The sequence below is a fragment of the Lolium perenne genome, chromosome 2 (assembly GCF_019359855.2).
Source record: "Lolium perenne isolate Kyuss_39 chromosome 2, Kyuss_2.0, whole genome shotgun sequence".
Lineage (NCBI taxonomy): Eukaryota > Viridiplantae > Streptophyta > Magnoliopsida > Poales > Poaceae > Lolium > Lolium perenne.
In genome coordinates, this window is record NC_067245.2 from 162,636,262 (window position 1) to 162,656,016 (window position 19,755).

Genomic DNA, 19,755 nt, shown 5'->3' on the forward strand with positions numbered 1-19,755 from the left:
TTTCGTTTTAATTTTCGTTTTTGTTGAGGTACTTTGTACTCTTCGATATTTCTCTTAATGCTAGGTTTCTATTCGAAAAAATACGTCATTGACTACATCAAGATTATTATTTATTTTGAAATTGAAGAGTGCTATAGGACCCGATCCTGGTTGGAGCATTGGGGAGTCGATTGGCCTTTCCTGCTACTCCGTGTTAGACTATTCACAATGCATAGTATCATATAGAAGTATCACGTGTATGATACTACTATATGTTATTATGTCCACAATGCATAGTATCATATGCTAGTATCATAATTTTCTTATATTAATTGATTTGTAAAATAAATGCAATTATATGTATAAGATTTATTTGGCATTAAATTTCTGGTAGTACGTGCTATGATACGGTATCTACCTATGATACGGTATCAATGAAAATATATGTATAAGATTTATTTGGCATTAAATTTTGTAGTAGTACGTGCTATGATACAGTATCTACCTATGATACTACTCGCATTTAGTAGTATTATCATGTCTCTCACCTTTAATTGCACTGCCACATCAGGTTTTTGAGATGCATGATATACTCCCACTGTGGTAGTCTTAAAAACATGCTACTAGTAATATTTTGCTCTTTAATTTGTAGTATCCTAAAAAATCACCCGCAATCAATGGTGAAAATTTATTTGTATCCTCGAATGACATGCCACGTTATTGATTGAGTCGAGCAGTATATTTGGTGCAGAAGATATCTCATCTTTTGTACCCACCTACTACCTGCAATCACCGGCCTGAACCGAGAAAACGAGGAGAAAGCCATGGCGGAGCAGCAGCTCGCCGACGCCATGAAGGACCAGGCCGCCTTCTCCATGCGACTCCTCCGTGGCCTCGGCCTCCGCGGAGACCAAAATGTCGCCTTCTCGCCGGTGTCTTTCCACGCCGTCCTCTCCCTCCTCGCGGCGGGTGCCACGGGTGCCATCCGGGACCAGATCGTCTCCTTCCTTGGCCCAGCCGGCGCTGAAGCGCATGCTGCCCTCATGTCCAGCTTCGGCCAAGCACTCAGGCCCAGCTGCGAGGAAGGGAGACGGAGTCCCAAGATCCGGTGCGCTACGGGGGTGTGGGTCGACTCCTCGCTCCGCCTCAAGCCCGCCTTCGCGGCCATGGCGGCATCCAGGTTCAACGCGGAGGCGCGAGCCGTCTCCTTTGGGTCAAGCCCCGAGCAGGCCAGGTCCGAGATCAACGAGTGGTTCGAGGGCAGCACAGGAGGCCAGTGGAAAGAGCTCCTTCCTGAGGGTTCCATCAGCGGCGCCACGATGGTCGTCCTCGCGAATGCACTCTACTTCAGAGGCTACTGGTACGACCCCTTCGACCCTACGCTCACGGAGGACGGCGACTTCTATGTCTCGCCAGGCCACACCGTTCGCACGCCGTTCATGGCCGGGAACTACCTGCACGAGTACATGTGCATCGCCTGCCACCCCGGCTTCAAAGCCCTGCGAATGATCTACGCCGGCAGCCATCACGACCGACTTCTCTCCATGTGCATCTACCTCCCCGACGATCGGGACGGGCTGCCTGAATTGGTGCACGCGCTCAGCTCTGACCCGGCCGCACTCCTCGCCGTGCCAACGAAAAGGGTGCCCGTTGGCAAGCTGAGGATCCCCAAGTTCGAGGTGTCGCTGAGGCTTGAGGCCTCGCAGCTCCTCCGCGACCTCGGGCTGGACCTGCCGTTCCGTCTCAATCCAGCCGGCCAATCCTTCTCGGAGATGCTTGAAGATTCCAAGACGCCGATGGCTGTGTCGTCCGTCATCCACCACTGCTCCGTCAGTGTCAACGAGGAAGGTACCGTGGCCACTGCAGACACCAATATGGAAATTATTGGATTTGGCCCACCGTCGGATGAGGTAATCGTAGACTTCGTCGCCGATCACCCGTTCCTCTTTTTCATCATCAGGGAGGAGGGGGACAACACCAGCGCAATTGTTTACGCCGGCCAAGTTGTTAATCCTCTCTTAGATTAATTCAAGTTACTAGTACTATATTTTCCTCTCCAAAACATCCTCAGATGAACCCTCTATTGGATCCAAATTCTACTCTTTAATGTAAGCTTATGTACGCTTCGAATATCAGCTTAATGCTCTGCTTTGTCGTGTGAGACTGAAGTCTGCGATCTTCTTCTTTTTTTACCTTCAAGTCTGGGATCTTTTGCCAAGGTACTAGTCGTCTAGTCTACTAGATTTAGACAATTTCCCTTGCTGCGGAAATACTTGATACAACTCTATAGATAACTATTCCCACCGTTATAAAATAACTGTCACAAATTCATCTAGATTTACACATATCTAAGCATGTTTAGTGGTAGATACATATAAATTTAGATAACATATCAGCATAGTACTTGGTATCGAGAAATGTTCAGTTAGATATGAAAATGTGCTGCAATAGTACAATGAATCGCAAGAATAACAGAACCGACTACTCATTATTATTGGGTGAAAAACTCCTGAAAATTCAGGAATTTCAGAAGTGTTGGAGATACTAAATATTTTGTAATGAGTAAATGTGGAAACTGGGAATCATCTATACCTAATAATAAAGGGAGAAGCATTTCCGTGGTTTCGTCCGTCTTTTCGTTAATAATTTTCGTCCGCTGCTGATTTTCGTCCGTCTCAAGTCCTACAATCCCACGAGTTTGGTTGACACCGGTTGCCAATCCATCTGTACGCCGAAGTCCTGCTCGGTTCAGTTTGCCTTGGCTTCCTACGTGACTATGTGAGCCTCTCTGGCCCTCGATCGAAAAAAAGAGTCCAACCCTTTCACGTGAAACTCAACACCGGGTTGAATCCTGTCTCTATATACACAAGGTCCATGTAAACGCTTATACTATATAATAACTCGATCGACGATCGGCCAATCAGGATTAGATCGACTTTCGTGAGAGGTTTTTTCGTCGAGGATCAGATCAACATGATGCTAGCCAATATGGCCAGGAATCCAAGCCCAACCAAGGACAACGGCGACAAGATCTTCTACCGTGTGTGACGCCTAGGTGGAGGAGAACATGGCAAGGTGGAGCGCGTGCGCTTCTCCAAGGACTCCGGCTGCCGAGGAGGTGACCAAGACGGGGTTCAATATCCAAGATGTCGCTGGTTCCGATCAGGGCAAGCTCGAGCTGCAGGCTACAGGAGGTCGTCGATTTCCTCGAAAACCCCCAAAAGTACACCGTGCTCAGGCCCAAGATGCCCAAGGGATGCGTGATCAGCTAACAACGGAATGGGAAGACGCAGCTCGCCCGAGCCGTCGCTGGGGAGGCTGACCACAGCCACAGGGGTGCTCGTGTGAGTGGGCGTGTGTAGGCCTGTAGGGTGAGGGACTTGTTCGACAAGGCCAAGGTCGAGGTAACATGTGTATTGCATCATCTTCAACGATCAGATTAATGCTGTCGAGAGCCGCGCGCCGTCGTGCCGGGATGGGTGGTGATTCCCAGACCGTCAACTACGTGTTCACGGGGTGGATGGCTTCTACGGAAATAGCGTTACAGCCCTGCTCTGAGATTGTTTCTTGCGTGCTGGTATTGGGTGTGTCAAGATGATCAGGATGAAGAGTAAGATTAGCTTCTTATGTCGAGGTGCGGTTAGGACTTTGCTTGGCTCAAGGGACAGGATTTTAATTCACTTCACTTCATGCTACGGTGGTGTAGTTCCTATGGATTGAAGCCTTGCGGTCCCGCCACCGGTCAGCCACCTCCATCAGACCGGCAAAGTCGGACAATGTGGCACATGGACGCACAACCAGCGAGCAGGCCATCGGCCCTGAGCACCGTTGTCGCCTCCACGGGCGGAGCCTCTCCATTCCCTTGCTCCGTCTCTGGCTTGGACGAGACGCTCCTGGTGGATAATTAGGCACAATTTCCGTGATTAATTCCAGAATATTAAGCATGACGACAGTAACTACTAACATGTGAAACTCGAACATACTAGATGCAGTGATCAACATGGACAGTAGCAGAGCAAACAGTACAACATCCATCGCTAAACAGATCGAGATATGTTGCACGTACCGATCTGGTGGAGGTGGCGGTGGAGGTGTAGCAGATGATGTCGCAGCAGTAACGTTGTTGATGACAACGTTGTTGACGACAGGGACGACGGGTCGAAGTAGATGGCGTTGAAGACGACGGTAGGCAGCACCGCCCGACTTGGACGGAAGGCGACCCGTGATGAAGAACTTGAGCAGTCGCGCAGAGCGCTTCCCAAAAACCTAATTCGCCCTCTCCCGTACAGGATCGCAAGGACGAGCGGTTCCGGAGACCTGCTCTCCCGTTCGCCGATGCACGTCGGCGCGCGGGATGGAGTAGGCTACGATGACGGCGCAAGCAGAGAGAGGTGGAAACCCTAACTCGTGTATTAGATGTATTTCTGCGGTAGCCGGGCAGGAGATTATATAGGCTCGGGAAACCCTAGGCAACGTGAGCCACGCCCCGTCGCACGAACGTTTTGAGTCGGTTACAGATAGCCCACGATCCGGGAGCGACCCGAACCGACTAACTGCGACGCGTCCGTCTAGGACTCTGTTCGTTTTCCTGAGCTGCAAAAAGTAAGGAAAGTCTCGGCTCGAGGCTCAATCCACTCACCATAGTGTCGTGTCGTGTCGTGTCGTGTCGTGTCGTGTCGTGTCGAGACGAGCGAGGAGGAGGAGAGCGCGCGTGTAGCACTCCTATTCTCACTCACTTACTAGTGGTGGAACAACCCACCTTATAAGATGGTCTAACTTCCTCCCAACTTTCCATGTGGGACTAAACTTCCCACCTCTTGCCACTCCCTAGTGAGCTGCCACCAACTTGGGCTCAAACTCACAAGGCTGCTACTATGTGGGCTTTGAGATTTATAGGAAAATCTGAAATCTAGTATGGGCCACTAAGTGTAGGCCCAATATTTCAACAGCTCCGTCCGCCAAGACGAGAGGAAACTGGTAACATGCCCCGTTGTTGCTGCTTTTGCTTGCCTGGTGCTAGAGTAATCTTTATTGGTAATCTTTATATGCTATTTACATGATGACCATCAAGCTTTCTCTACACTGAAAATTATATTATACATTCACATAAGAGGAAATAAAGAAACAAGACATATAATCTCCATAAGCAAACCAAAAAAAGAGTTATGTGTGTACATGGTTGACTCCTAAGTCTTACAATTATTTCAGAGGAATACATAAATTAACTTATCCATTTGAATTTTGAAGGAATGATTTCTTAAATTAATATTCTATCATTAGTTAGAGTTCTTTGCATGATTCTGATTTATTTCGGTCATACATGAACCTAGATTGGTAATGATTTTTTTACATCTGTAAAAGACAATATGTACATGTTTACATTAACGCTACCTTTGTCCCTGTCAAGAACACTCGGCAACTGTAGCACCGCCCAAACACATTCATGATTTTTAAGTTTTAGCAGAATTAGAGGCATGGGTTTTCAATTATGGTGCTGCATTCTGTGTTTCTCACCCGGTGCAACGCACGGGCATTTTTGCTAGTATGAATCACAAAAACCCTGCTGGCTCCCTTATCAGCTGGACAAAAAACTTCTCCATGTTTTCTGTATTCACACAAAAAGGTGTCGTTCATGTAAAATAAATATAAATCTTAATTGAGTAGGAATGTACGGACATGAATATCGGAAATTCGTCTTGGCTCCCGGGAGCATTTGCTCCCGGATTTTTGGGGAGCAAATTTTCTTTTTCAAAACTTTTCAAAAAATTCCGAAAAAAATCATGCACATACCTGACCAAGGCACGCACTACCTTGTGAAATTTCGCTGCGAAATGTTAACGTATGCGTTCTGGGAAAAAATGACAAATTTCCAGATCTGAAATTCAAATTTTTGGATCTCATTTCATGTCAGAAATTTGTCATTTTTGTCCAGGACGCATACGATGACATTTTGCAACGCAATTTTACACGGTGGTGCGCGCCATGGTCAGGTACGTGCATGATTTTTTGCGGATTTTTTTGATAAGTTTTCGATTTGTTCTGATTTTTTGAAAAAACCGGGAGCATTCAAATCGCCCCTCCCAATATCGGAAATTAGAATGGCAACACTAAGAAGTTGCATAGTTGAATCTGAATCAAGTTTGGAGGAATCTGATTATGTGAATACTAAATAAATGGAAGAAAATGAAAGCTGACTTCACACTGTTTTATTGACTGTCGATTCTATCAAACTGGCCTTTTGTAATAACTTCAGCAAATGTTAATATACAGAAGCTTCATCTGGTGATTAGAATTTGAAGACAGGGTCTCGTGTAGAAAGCGCGACTTCAAAAAAATATTAACCAACAGGATTTGAAGCACCGGTACTTGGCTACTTGCAGATGACTTCTTGCGTGAGCTAAAACCAACGAAACCCAAATAAATCAAATGCACTGCAGCCTCTGCAAGCATGAAACCACTGAAGAAGTAACCCAAATTTTCAAAAAATCCTCTCGCGACACTTCCTAGACCGGGACAAATCCCAAACCTTGTGGTAGTCCTGCACAGATAGATGAATCAGTGTAAGCTTATACAGCAGCATTGACTCTTTAATGTAAGCTTATACACATCCTGAGATGAAGCCTATGTTTGTCGTGTGAGACTGAAGTCTGGAATCTTTTTTCTAGGTACTAGTCGTCTAATTGGTCTTCGATTTTTCGCCACCTCCCGAGTCACTCCCTCCTGAGCGGCTCTGAAGTCTGAAGGCACCCTCCCACCTCAAACCCCCCGCCGCCCCACCCCTGGCCCCTGGCCGCTACCGCTGCCCTCGCGGCAGCGATAGCGGCACCCTCCGCGTTAAAGACCTGCGGCTGGGATGGCGAGGTCCGGCCCGCTTGGGTTCCTCAGGAGATAGGGAACTTCGATGGGAGCACAGGGCGGCGCGGCTTTCCGGCCAGGAACTGAGACCCTCCGTCAGCGCGGTGGCGATGAAGAGGTGGTGCGCCCCCAGCAAGCCTTCGACGAGCATGGCGGCGTGCTGGGATCATCGGGCCAAGATCTAGGATAAGGACGATCTGGCCAGATGGGTTTAGCCACGACCAGACGTGGTTTGGCGGCTCCTCGGCTCGCCGGCACCTGCAGCCTTGCGCCTGGACTGCCTCTTTCCTCTTAGGCCAACTCGGCATGGAGGCGACTGGCGGCGTGGGGGGCTGTCGGTCTCGCATATAATGGTGGCGGTCCTAGAGTTTCTCCTCCTGTCAAGATGAAGACCTACCGGTTGCCTGACCTCATTGATCTGGCTGCAGTGGCATGTTCTGGAAGGCGTACTCTACCAAAGATTGCTGGATTGGGTGCATTTCGGTCATGTGCACCCATATTTTTCTCTGGTCGTTTGGTTTCAGAGGAAGTGCTTTAAAGCTCTGCTGGCTGTTAATATCATGGGGCATGTTCTCATTCTATGGTAGTAGCGGAGAATGTCATGAAAGCCGAGATCTGAGGACTACCGATGGTGGTTCGACTCCGGACAGCGATGAGGAATTGGCTTGGTGACCGTGACAACGGCATGCTAGTGAGGATGACTACACAGGAGAAGTTCATAGTCTTGCCTTTCAGGGTGAAAATTCAAGTAGGACTATGCTCAAAGCGGCATGAAAGGTAGTTTTGTTTCCTGCATGCTCAAAGCAGCATGATAGGTGTTTTTTTTTCTTTGCCTTTTTTATCGTTCTCTTGTAGATAACTTAGTTCAATTCCCTCCAACATAATACAATAACGGGCATATCTTCTACGGGTCGTCGGAAAAAAAACCATACAATAAAAAATATAATTTACATTTGCATAATAAAGACCTAAAAGAAGGAGCATAAATATTCAGATTATTTTAAACATCCATATGAGATACAGGTTCAACAACGTTTCTCACTTTGAAGGTTTCTTTCCAATCTCTCATGTCTTTGATTTTCAGCATGCAAATAACACTTGGTGATTACCTTTCTGATCAAAAAGATCAGTAACAAAGGCCTCGCAATGCCTTGTTCTTAAATTGAGACAAACCTATATTTGTACTTAAAGGATGCCAGAAGCTTCGGTGGTTAGCAGTTCAAATCAACTTCTTATGAAGAGGGGGTAAATCCCATCCTTATTCAATGAAAGCAAAAGTGGATAGCAAACCACTACAATTTTATTACCTGCAAATGGACTATGCTATTTAACAAAAGACCTCGTTGAGAATTCATGGAAAATAAATTGCTTCTAATAGCCTTCTTCTTTTTTAAGGGAATTCGATTCTAGAGCCTCAAGTATACTGTAGAAGCCAACTCTAAAATGACTAGACAAGCAAGCTCTCACATTAACGCACACAAATGGGAAAAGATAAGGTGGTCCCAATAATGGGTAGAATCGACAAAAAATCTGCCTATTAGTAGTATTGCTCAACTCTATTAGTACTATAGTTCTTCCATCATGGTTTACCTGATGACTTTGCACAATATGCCAACTCTGGTTAGGGCATGTACAATGGTGATCTCTTACCAGTGCCACGTAGGATAAACGCTGATGTGGAGGAAAGAAAAAGATGAAAAAAGACTTTGCCTTCTCTTAGCTAAGAGATCATCTCTTAACACAATCACTCTCACCACAAATTTAGGATGTCTCGTTACCAAAGATAAAACTAAAAAGCAACCTATTGTACAACATGTTTTATTGTTATATCTAGATTACATGGTAGCGTTAAGATAAAACAGCCTTATCAACCATTGCACATGCCCTAGAAAGCACTCTGATGAGAAGAGCGTTGTTTTGGTAGGGGAACTTTCTTGCAGTGAATCTGTTGGTGGAGGTGTGCAGTAATGCTACACCTAAGCATCTCCGAGAAAGAACTTGAGGGAAGGTAAAGGGTTTGAAAGAGCAAGGGATGTCAAAGGAAGGAAAAGGGGTGCTGGTTAAGGCTGTGTTATAGGCAGTACCTGCTTATGCGATGAGTTGCTTCATGCTCACAAAGAAATCCTTCAAACAACTGAGTTCTATTGCCTCAAATTTCTGGTGGGGAGGTACTTAAGGTCAAAAAAAGGTCCATTGGGTCGGTTGGGACCGTATGAGCAAGAGCAAACAGCGGGGAGGAATGGGATTCATAGACTATGAATGTTTCAATCAGGCTTTTCTTGCAAAACAAGGGTGGGGGATGATCACTCGCCTAGATTCGTTATGTGCCAGAGTTTTGAAGTCACGGTACTTTAAGGATGGGGACTTCTTGACGGCAAGTTGTCCCAAGAGGGCCTCATATACGTGGAAAGGCATCATTCATGGCCAAGATCTTCTCCAGGCGGGGCCCATTTGGCGCATTGGTGATGGGCGTAAGTGTTAGCGGTGATAATTGGATACCGAGGAGTGGATCTCAACGTCCACTGGGACGGCGAGAGCCAGAGTGCTCGGATGATTTACATGAATTCATCAACTCGGAAGGGGGTGCTTGGAATGAAGAGATGGTGCGTAAGTTTTTCTTTGAAGGGGATGTGGTGGATATCTTGTAGACCCCAATTGGAATGCCGGGTACCCAAGATTTCCTTGCTTGGAATTTTACGAAAAATAGGGTTTTTCAGTTAAATCTGTGTACCACCTCTCGCGATGCAGAGAAAGCGTGCCCTTAAGGGATGGTGGAATCATCACATTCATTCAGTGATCACAAAGGGTGGTTGGCTTTGTGGGATGTCCATGTTCCTGGCAAGATTAAAGTTCACATGTGGCGTTTAGTGGAGAATGGTCTAGCGGTTGGATTCAAACTCAGTCATAGGAAAATCAAAGACGGCGTTGTCTGTCTCGTGTTAAATTCTACGGGAGAGAACAAGGATCAAGTTTGAAGCCCCGCCGAAAAAACTGGCGTGTCATGCAGAGCTAAAAGGATGGCTGCGGAATTGGATTGGGAAGGAGCAAAAAGGCCAAGCGGAGACTTTCTTCACTCTGATTTACAATCTTTTGGCACGCTCGGAATGATGCTCGGGAGCCTCGTACAATCCAAGATCTGGCTGCAGTTGTGGGGAGAACAATGGCGGGAGTAGAGGAGTGGCGTAACCTGCACACCGTGCCACATGCGATAACGGCCAGGGGAAGGAAAAAAATAGACACCGCCGGTTGCTGGGTGTAACATCCCAAATTTTCAAACAAAGAAGAAAATGGATTTCCTTTTTCCAAAAATAAGAACCAACAAAAACTTTTATTAAATCAATGCCTATGCATAGTGCTCATACTTAAACCTTGTGCATTTGCCATGATGATTGTTGGTATGCTTATCAAATGTTTCTTAAACCCTAAACCTTGCTCCTTTTCATCATCCAAGATAAAACAAAATAAAAAGAAATTAAATTAAAAAAAAAGGGCCTAGGTAAGCCTATGGCTATTTTTGCAAATAATCAACTATGCCATGTTTTACCTTGCTAGATGGTTTGCAAAACCTCAACAAAACCAACTTATCATTTACCAACTAAATCTAAGGTGAAATAAAAAGAAAATAAAAATATGCATAGAGGCATATGTGGCACATAGCCATAATGACATATTTTGACCTATGCCCTCATACCTTACCCAAATGGTTTGAAAACTTTACCAAACTCAATCTAACACTAAATAAACACTAAACCATGCCCATTTAAGTCAAAGAGGAATAAATAAGAAAAAGACAGAATGCAAATAGCTTCATATATGAGGCTATGGCTATTTTTATAAAACTTTAACCTAGACCCTTCTACCTTGTGCCAATGATTGGAAAACATTAATAAACCCTATCTAGTGCTTAACAAATCAAATCCAAGGTGAAACAAAAGAAAATAAAAATAAAATAAAAATGTCCATAGAGGTATATGAGAGTAATGGCTGAATTGCCTATTTAAGCCTAAACCCTAATTTTTGGTTTGAAATGATGAAACACCAATCTAAACTCAATTAGTACATAAGAACATAACACAACACCACTTGGTTCAAAGAAAATCAAAGAAAAATAAAAAGAAATGAAAAACCCAAAGTGCATGAGGTAATGGTCAAATTTGCCATTTTTAACCTCATACCCACTTTGAGCCCTTGTATCAAGAAATTCTCAAACCAAACCCTCTCAAATCTTTGCACCTCATCAAGATGAACATTCTTCATGTTGACCACTTTGACCAGATCGTTGACCATTGCTTAAATTGGTCAAGCCAAGTTGTAACTTTGAAACAGATTCTAGATTCCCACAAAGCTTTGGAATTTTCACAAACCATTTCCAAAACCCAAACCAAGACCACCAATGAGTGCCACATCTTATTTAGAACACATCTATGCAGAAATTTGGTCAAAATTCAACACACATGAGACCTTTGCTTGTACTATATGTGGAGCACATAGAATAGAATTAGGGTACAACCACTCTACCAACCATGTACCACCTCCCTTCTCTCTCTCTATGGCTCATCTATAGTGCAATATGTACCACAATCACTCCTATGACCTCACCTAGCATTGCATGGTCACCCTCACACCAAAGCCATGCCCAAATTCTTGCATGTGTCACATACATGTGGGACTTGATTTAATTTTGCCAACACTAGCCCTCTCCAACTATGCTAACCTTGCCAAACCAACTCCTCTCACCTCACTCTAGCAGGACATGACCCCAGAGACAAAGTTTTTGCACCAAAACACCAAGGACAAGACCATGCCAGCCAACCTTGATCACCACAAAGTCATCACCTGCCCCTGCCCTCTTTGGTCCTCTCCACCATGTCATCTAGCCTCACCATACTCTGCTGCACACGCCAGACAAGGTCCCTAGCCAAGGAGAAGCCGCCAAGGCCCAGAACGTGACGTGCCCCGACGTGATCACCACGCCCAGAGCACGCCAGGACATGCCACGGCCACCACAGAGCACCACCTGCCCCCGACGCCTCCAGCCACCTCACGTTCTCTCCTCTCACCCACCTGCTCCCCACGACACCAGCAGCCGCCCAGACACCACCATTGGCTCTCCCGCGCCCTGTAGACGACGACGACGTCGACGCCATCCGCCACGGGTCCTGCAGTACATGATGACGCCTGCCCGCCTCCGTCAACCCCTGTCCTCGCCATGACGCGCGATAGGTCCACGGTGACATCGCCAACCCGACGCACCCCGTACCTTGCCCTTTCGCGACCCCTAGCGCCTTCGCCACCATGACCTGCCCCGCTCGCTACGGCCACCCCCTCGCCCTATAAATAGAGGCATCCTTCGCTCGATCTAAGCACCCAGTCTCACTCTCCTCACTCCGTAGAAGCGCCAGTAGCCACGCCCAGTACCAATTTAGCTTTTAGCTAGTCCAATTCGTCGTCAGAGCCCCGCTGGAGCAGTAGCAAGGGGAGAAAGAGTTGCAGCGCACCTCCGTCCCTGCCGTCGGTACCAGTCGGGTCGCCGGAGCTTCCTCAACCTCTCAGCATCCTCGCCGACAACCAGCAGGCCCTAGGTGAACCTCTGACCCCCTACCTCGCCAGAGTTAGGGTTAGCCCTCGCCGGAGCTCGTCGCCGATGGGGACGAACCACAGCCGTCTGATCCTCTTTAATCCCACGGCCTATATCCCCGCGTACCGTTTCGCTGTTAAGTGGCACTGACCGCTGGGTCCCACCTTGTCAGGCGGCCCGCGTGTGCGCGACACACTGCTGGGCCGGCCCATTCGGTTTTCCGCTGTTTAGCCCGTTTAGTCTTTCCCGCGCAGCCCAACAATTCAAATTTGAATTAAATTGTTTTAACGAAATTCAATACTGCTGCCCACTTCAAAATTTAATAGAATAAAATCCACTTGGCCAAATTTAATAAATTTTATATATTTGGAAAGCTTAGAAAATTATCGAAATAACTACACTGGCATCAACCCTAGATTCATTATATAAATAATGTGATAAAAATAATCAGGCAGGGACTTTTCAAATTTCAAACATTTATTAAAAATCAACTAAAAATGCTTTAGGTTGATTCCAACTCTGAAAAATCATATTTCATATTGTCTATCAGAATATGTAAAAATATTAACCAATTAATAATTATATGATTTAAATGAGGTGACATACTAAAAATGCTTTAGGTTGATTCCAACTCTGAAAAATCATATTTCATATTGTCTATCAGAATATGTAAAAATATTAACCAATTAATAATTATATGATTTAAATGAGGTATGTCACCTATCAGAGTATGAAGTATTGACCTTGGTCAAACTAGGTTCATATATTATTATATGAGGAGATTAAATCTTAACAACATTCAATGAGAGGAAATTATTTCTCCCAAAGAATCCAATAGCAACCCCTAATTAATAATTGTAATGAGAGGAAATTATTTTTCTTTAAAATAAAACAAAGTCAACCAACATGTTCATAACGTTGTGATGTTAGAATAGTTTTATGAATCAATTGTGTGCTTAGTCTAGCTCTTAAGCTTTGATTGGTGATTGTGTACCTCATATCCATTTTAGACGCTAGTACCGAGGAGTACCAGGAGGAGGAGGTCTACTTCTAGGAAGAAGAAGACCACTTTGATCAATACACCACTGAAGGCAAGCTAATATTCTTGCAAGCTACCCTAAGGCAAAGATCTACAAGAGCAAGGCCTCATCACAATTTACTTTATGCTTAATGATCCCATCCCAAGTTTTTACCGTACAAGTTTTTGACTTTGGTTTATCAAAGATTATTTTTAATTCATGATTCACTTGGTCTAGCTATGGAGTAGTACAAGAGCATCACACTTAGCCTAGAAAGCTATAAGCTAGTTAGCACCCCTCATGACTAGTTGCTAGTGCTAAGAAATAAAAGTGACTACTCTAGATGGGAACATGTGAAAATCAATGACTTTGAAAACCTTGGAATGACGAGTCATTCTATTGAAAGATTTTGAAGGTGAATGTGACTTGTGAATGACATGGTGAACTTCACAAAAACTGCTGGTTGGGTTCGGATGCGATACCATTCTAATTTTTGAGTACCCCCACAATACCTGATTATGGGTAGGGCTTAACTAGAAGTTTATGTATCTTAGTATGGGTTCCCTCTAAACAAGCGTCATAGGGGTTATGCCGAGGCTGCCTCCGTCGAAAGTGAAATGATGTGAAATGACGTGAAATGAGGTGAATGTCCGGCCCAAGCCCTGTGCAGTTCCCAGGCTGACGGTTTGTCTTCACTGGGAGGTCAAACTCGTGGGGAGAGGTGCCTATACTAAGGTATGTAAGTGAAAGGTTATGGTTGGTAGTCCGCACATGGAGTGTGATAAATCAGGGCGAGTTAACCCTGACGGATTATTGCAAATGTTGTAGCACAAATGTACGACCTCTACAGAGTGTGAAACTATTCGAATAGCCGCGTCCACGGTTATGGACGGTTGGAAAGGCCATACTGTTCCGTCATCAGATCATTTTCAAAATGTGACATGTGAAGGGTGAATGGTGATTTGAACTTGAAAAGGTGAATGTTGACTTGAATCACAACAGAGTTGTGGGAATGACACTAATGTTCCCACTTGAGTTAATTAGCAAATGAAGAGGCTTTTCCTAAATGTTTGTGAACTAAAATTGGCTTTATGCAAATAAACTTAGAGCTTAGCACCCCCTTACTATAGTTGATAGTACCTACACTAGTATTAGTTTGCGAGTACTTTAAAGTACTCATGGCTTTGTCCCTGGCTATTCAAATGACCAGGCTATGAAGAGGAGTACTAGAATCAGTACAATGAAGATGGACAGCAGGACGTCTACGACAACTAGGACCACTCCTGACGTCAACAGTTGCCTGTGGAACAGATGGACCACGACCGCTACTTCGCTTCCGCTTTGTGTTTTGTAATTGGATCTCTAGATCCACTATGTTGTAAGACTGGATCATGTGATCCTCTATTGTAAGACGATTATGGTATGTAATGAATGATGTGTTGTGATATCAATCTATTATGTCTCGCAAAAACAATATTCCTGGGATTGCGATGAATGGCATAATAGGCATCTGGACTTAAAAATCCGGGTGTTGACACTGGGTGGTGTAAAATCAATACGGATGGAGCTTTTCGCCAAGCTAAAGGCAACGGAGGTGGGGGACGTGGTCGTTCGTGACCACCATGGCGGCTTCATTGCTGGGGCATGCCATTTTTCACCCATGTAGTAGATGCGGAGGTGGCTGAGCTCCTGGGATGTCGAAGAGGGTTACTTCTGGCACGGGAACTGCAGGTGTCGAAAGTGGAGCTGGAGACGGACAGTACGGTGATGGTGTTGAAACTGCGGCAGAAGGACAAGGATAGATCTTTCCATGGTCCTTTGGTGGAAGAGGTTAAGGAACTCCTAGGCGGATTTGATGAAATCACTGTGCGGGCAGTGCGTCAAACGACAAATGTTGTTGCTCATGTGTTAGCTAAGGAGGGCTGCGAAAATAAATTGTCTAGGTCTTGGCTTGGTGTTCCACCGGCTGTTATTGTAAACTCTTTGGATTCCGATGTTTCAGTGATTTAATAGATCGCAGCTATCTTTTCTCAAAAAAAAGGGCTCAGTTTTTAAAAACTCACTTACGGGCTGACGTGGTGATTAGTCCTAAAACCATGTTCCTAAACTAAGGGAAGGAAACCAGATATCCACCATCTAGGTGCCACCACGAGGTTCTTCAGTAGAACTGCTTGTAACAAGAAATTCTGTAGGTTCAGCATTACTAGTAAAAATTTGTCTACTTCTTCGTCCACCATGTCATCCGCAATGGAAGAAAAATCTACGTACTACCTAATTTTTTATGTCTATGTTGGCTACCTAATGATTTATATGCATGTTGTCTCTTGGTACAAACTTGAAGTTTTCTTGTTGGCTAGTTACTTGATATAATTTGCATCGATGTGCCGCAATGTGATCAATTATGTATTGTGTGATGTGAATAATGTATCTACGATTGATGAGCGTGAATCTTAACTGATAACTAGGTTATTTGCAGCAATTTGAAATATCCTGAAATAGGTCCCTGTGCATGTCAAATCCGCGCGTGAGGAGCTCTGCGCGAGGCAGACACGGCGGGCGGCGGTACTCTTTGGGGCGTTAGGGACTCGGTCCGACGACGGCGGCAGGGCATGGCGGTGACAGCTCCAGGTGGAGGCGGTGGCGGGTGCGGTGTGAGGCTAAGGTAGGCGGCAGAGAGCGCGGCAGCGGAGGGGGTTGGCTGGCGGCGCAGATTGGGTTAGATGGGTCCCAATCTAGGCCTTGCGGGCCCTATCCTGGGCCAAGTGGGCCTTAGTAGGGCCACCACCCGCGAGGCTCTCTCCAGGTTGCACCGCTGCTGGCTCTAGGTATAGGCCAGGCGGGCCTAGATCTGGCGACCGTGGAAGCTGTGCGTGCGACCCATCTGTTGCTCGGGAAGGTCGTTGGGATGTTCTTGCTCGCGTTCAAAGGCGATTTCTTGGATGCCGACAAAGTCACGGGCTTGATCGGCGGCGTGGCAGCGTTGTTAACGGTGCAGCTATGTCCCCGGGTGTTGCAGTGGGGGTGCTCCTTTGCGGCGGTGTGCGGTCTCGGCCGGGGACGTCATGCGAGGAGTGAGGTCGCGGTGACGAAGCTCTTGGTGTCTGCCTAACACATGGTGGTTTGGTCGGTGGCGGCAAGGGTTGGCTCGGCACGGATTTGCAGATGGATGGCATCGGCGGAGTGGGCTTAGCAGCGCGGCGGCACGACTAATGGGGCTTGATATCGGGGTCTGGTAGGTGGTCATGCCTGATCTAGGCCTAATTGGCAGTGCTACTGCATCCGGACGGCGGGCACCTTGTTTGGCGGAGGGTTGATCCCTCCCCTAGCTAGCATTGGTCCTGATGGCTGCTGGCTATGGTGTCGGCCTACCCTTTCCAATCCGCCAGAGTTGCCGTGTGTTGGCCAAGCCATGGATGCCGGGGCGGCAGCCCCGGAAGGCCGACTGCACTGTTGGCTCAATGGAGGGCAACGTTGCGGTAGCGGTAGTCTCACTCTTCGGTCATGGGGGTGGCGTGGAGCGAACGATGGGGGATCCTAGGGTTGGCGGCGCTTCGACTTTGGTAGCTCCCAGATCTTGTTTCGGAAACCTACCTCAGGGGCAGCGGGCAGCTGAGTTTCTCGAGTGTGGTGTGAGGATGCTTTCGGGCGAAAGCTCACCACCTCGACGCTAGTGATGGCGATGCATGCGGGTGTCGTAACCCTCATGGGAGCGTCGTTGTTGGTATCCTCCCTGCGGGGCTGCTTCGGGTGAAAACCCTAGACCTTGCGGTATCGACTATGGCGGCATAATGCGTCGTTACCCTCTTGGGGGGCGTCGTTGTGGAGCTCTGACGCAACTTGGCCCAACTTGAATGTCGTGGCAAGTTTTGGTTTTCTATGTTCTTTTTTGTGTATTCTTTGATTTTGTTTTGTAAGAGGTTTTACTCATCACCTTGTATCGGTTTGACCGTTGCGGCTTTATTTATAAAGCGGGGTAATGCCTATTTCGAGACGTGGGTCAAATCATTGCACACGATTAAGGGGGTGTTTGTTGTGGCTTTTTTTGGCTTTTGGCTTTGGCAAAAGCCACCAAAAGCACCTATTTTTTTGGCTTTTGGATTTTGGAAGCCAAAAAAAGCACCTAAACAGGCTTCCAAAATCCAAAAGCCAAAAAAAGCACCTATTTAGGTGCTTTTGGTGGCTTTTGCCAAAGCCAAAAGCCAAAAAAAGCCACAACAAACACCCCCTAAACATAACTAGCCGTGTGCAATGGTCCCTAGAACGAAATGACTAAAGACTCCATCCTAAGCGATATGGCCCAAACACACATGCTTAAATATGTATAATCGTGTGTGTTAGGCTAGGAATGCAAAAGATTGGAGTTCTGGAATCATGGGCGATGGGGTGTCATCGCACGCGCTAGTTTCTAGGAAAATGTGTGCGATTGCCCCTATCACAAACAGATTTATTAACCTATTTGTGTAATTTTCTTCTACTTGCACCTATCCTCTCTTAGCGATGGTTGGATAATTCGTGTGCTATGCATATTGTGTGATATGTTCCAATGCTGCTAAGTTCATTTCGTCCTCTCTACCACAGTACGTACTGATGAAAAGCCTCCGAAAAAACCTCAGAATTGAAGACCTGGTGATGTACCTAAAGCATCATGCACCAAGGTTACCTTTTTTGGTTGACTGCACCAGCAGACAATGCGGTTGATTAGGGTTTGTCCAGTTCGGGCGTAACCTTAACCCGACATATGCATGTACCCTGTTGTCTGCTTCTCGAATCTCAATCACATGCCTTGAACGCCACTAACTTGTATCACAACGCAAACTTGTCGCTCGTGTAAGGAGACATATCATGAGAATCTGTTTCATCTATATATAGTTCTGAATTTCATAATAAACAAATAAACTTTACCTTAATTACCAACATATACAGCTGGATCCATTTTAAGTACCCACTGAACGACTGAAATTCAGGAGTGTCTAGCAGCGAAACCAAACGGCACGACGGTGCAAAGCATTCCATCATACGCACCACAAACATGCAAAGGCTCCCGCCATCTATATAAGCAGTGGTATGCGTCTCACAAGTGGGAAGAGAACCACACTGAGCCAGCCAAGAGCTTGCAGTGAGTAGCGAGAATGGGTGGCAAAGCCGCTCTCCTGGTCGCCCTCCTGGCCGCGAGCCTGGTCTTGGAGATCCAGGCGGACAGCGGCTACGGCGGTGGGAGCTTCCCCACCCCGACGCCGTTCACCCCGTCGCGCAAGCACCACAAGCGCAGGCCGCCACCCAAGGGGCACAAGCCACCGCCGCGCTCCCACAGCCCCCCTGGGCCCATCGATCCCACGCCCACGCCTCCGGCGCCAATGCCACCACCACCAGAACCCTCGCCACCTGCGTTCACCCCGTCCCCGGAGCCGTCTCCGGCCACTACCGAGTCTGCCGCCGACGAAGAACCGGGCGCTGAAGCTGAAGAGATCCAGGCGGGCAGTGGCTACGTCGGCGGGTACATCTACATCCCCATCCCGACGCCGGTCACGGCGCTCAACAAGCACCGCAACCACAGGCCACCCAGGCGGCACAAGCCACCGCCGGGCTCCCACAGGCCCCCCGCGCCTACTCCCCCCACGCCCGCGCCTCCAACGCCACCTGAACCCTCGCCACCGACGTACACCCCGTCCCCGGAGCCGTCTCCCTCAACCACCGAGCCTGCCGCCGACGAACAACTGGTCGCCGAACAAGACATCGTCGGCGAACAAGTCTCTCACCCCAGCGCGACTCCTCCGGCGTACGAGCCGGAGCTGCCGTCCACGCCGACCGGCCGGGCGTTCAAGCCCAACATCTAGGGCTCCGAGTCCCTGCCCACCTGGGCCAATCTCCCTGGAGAGTGGAGATCGAATAATAATGCAGATTGCTGCTCCGCCCCCTTAGTTACATACCTTAATTGCATATCATCTGTCGTACTGTTCGAGTGTTCGTCCAGTATAATCATATTATGTGGGTATTGTCAGTGTTGTGGTGTTACTGTAAAACCATTCATCACTATGGAAATGGGAAGTACTACAAGCTGTTGCATGTAACATACGTGAACACAGATTCGTCTCACTCGCTAGTTTGCGGCAAGTGGGCAACCATGCCACTTCTGCTCAGGATGCCCATGGATATATGCACGGCACGATTCACAATTGAACAAATATAATGCGGTCTACAACTGTCTACTGCGGTGCAAAAAACCGTCCCACGAACGTTTCTGTTTTCCATCTCATCGACGAAACGTTTTCATAAGGATACATCTGAACTAGGAAGGGCCGTCCAGGGAAGGTTTCTCGATTCCCG

General features: G+C 47.0%; 2 protein-coding genes across 2 annotated transcripts; both read left to right on the forward strand.

The window, feature by feature from the left end:
- The first annotated feature begins 757 nt into the window (after positions 1-757).
- LOC127333886 (serpin-Z1) lies at positions 758-2,143 on the forward strand. Its single transcript, XM_051360327.1, has one exon. It carries the CDS (start codon positions 804-806, stop codon positions 2,004-2,006), a length of 1,203 nt encoding a protein of 400 aa, XP_051216287.1. The 5' UTR covers positions 758-803; the 3' UTR covers positions 2,007-2,143.
- A 16,358-nt stretch (positions 2,144-18,501) lies between these two features.
- On the forward strand, positions 18,502-19,499 carry LOC127333887 (uncharacterized). The gene has a single exon (XM_051360328.2). The coding sequence runs from the start codon at positions 18,561-18,563 to the stop codon at positions 19,263-19,265; it is 705 nt and encodes a 234-aa protein (XP_051216288.1). The 5' UTR covers positions 18,502-18,560; the 3' UTR covers positions 19,266-19,499.
- Positions 19,500-19,755: the final 256 nt, after the last annotated feature.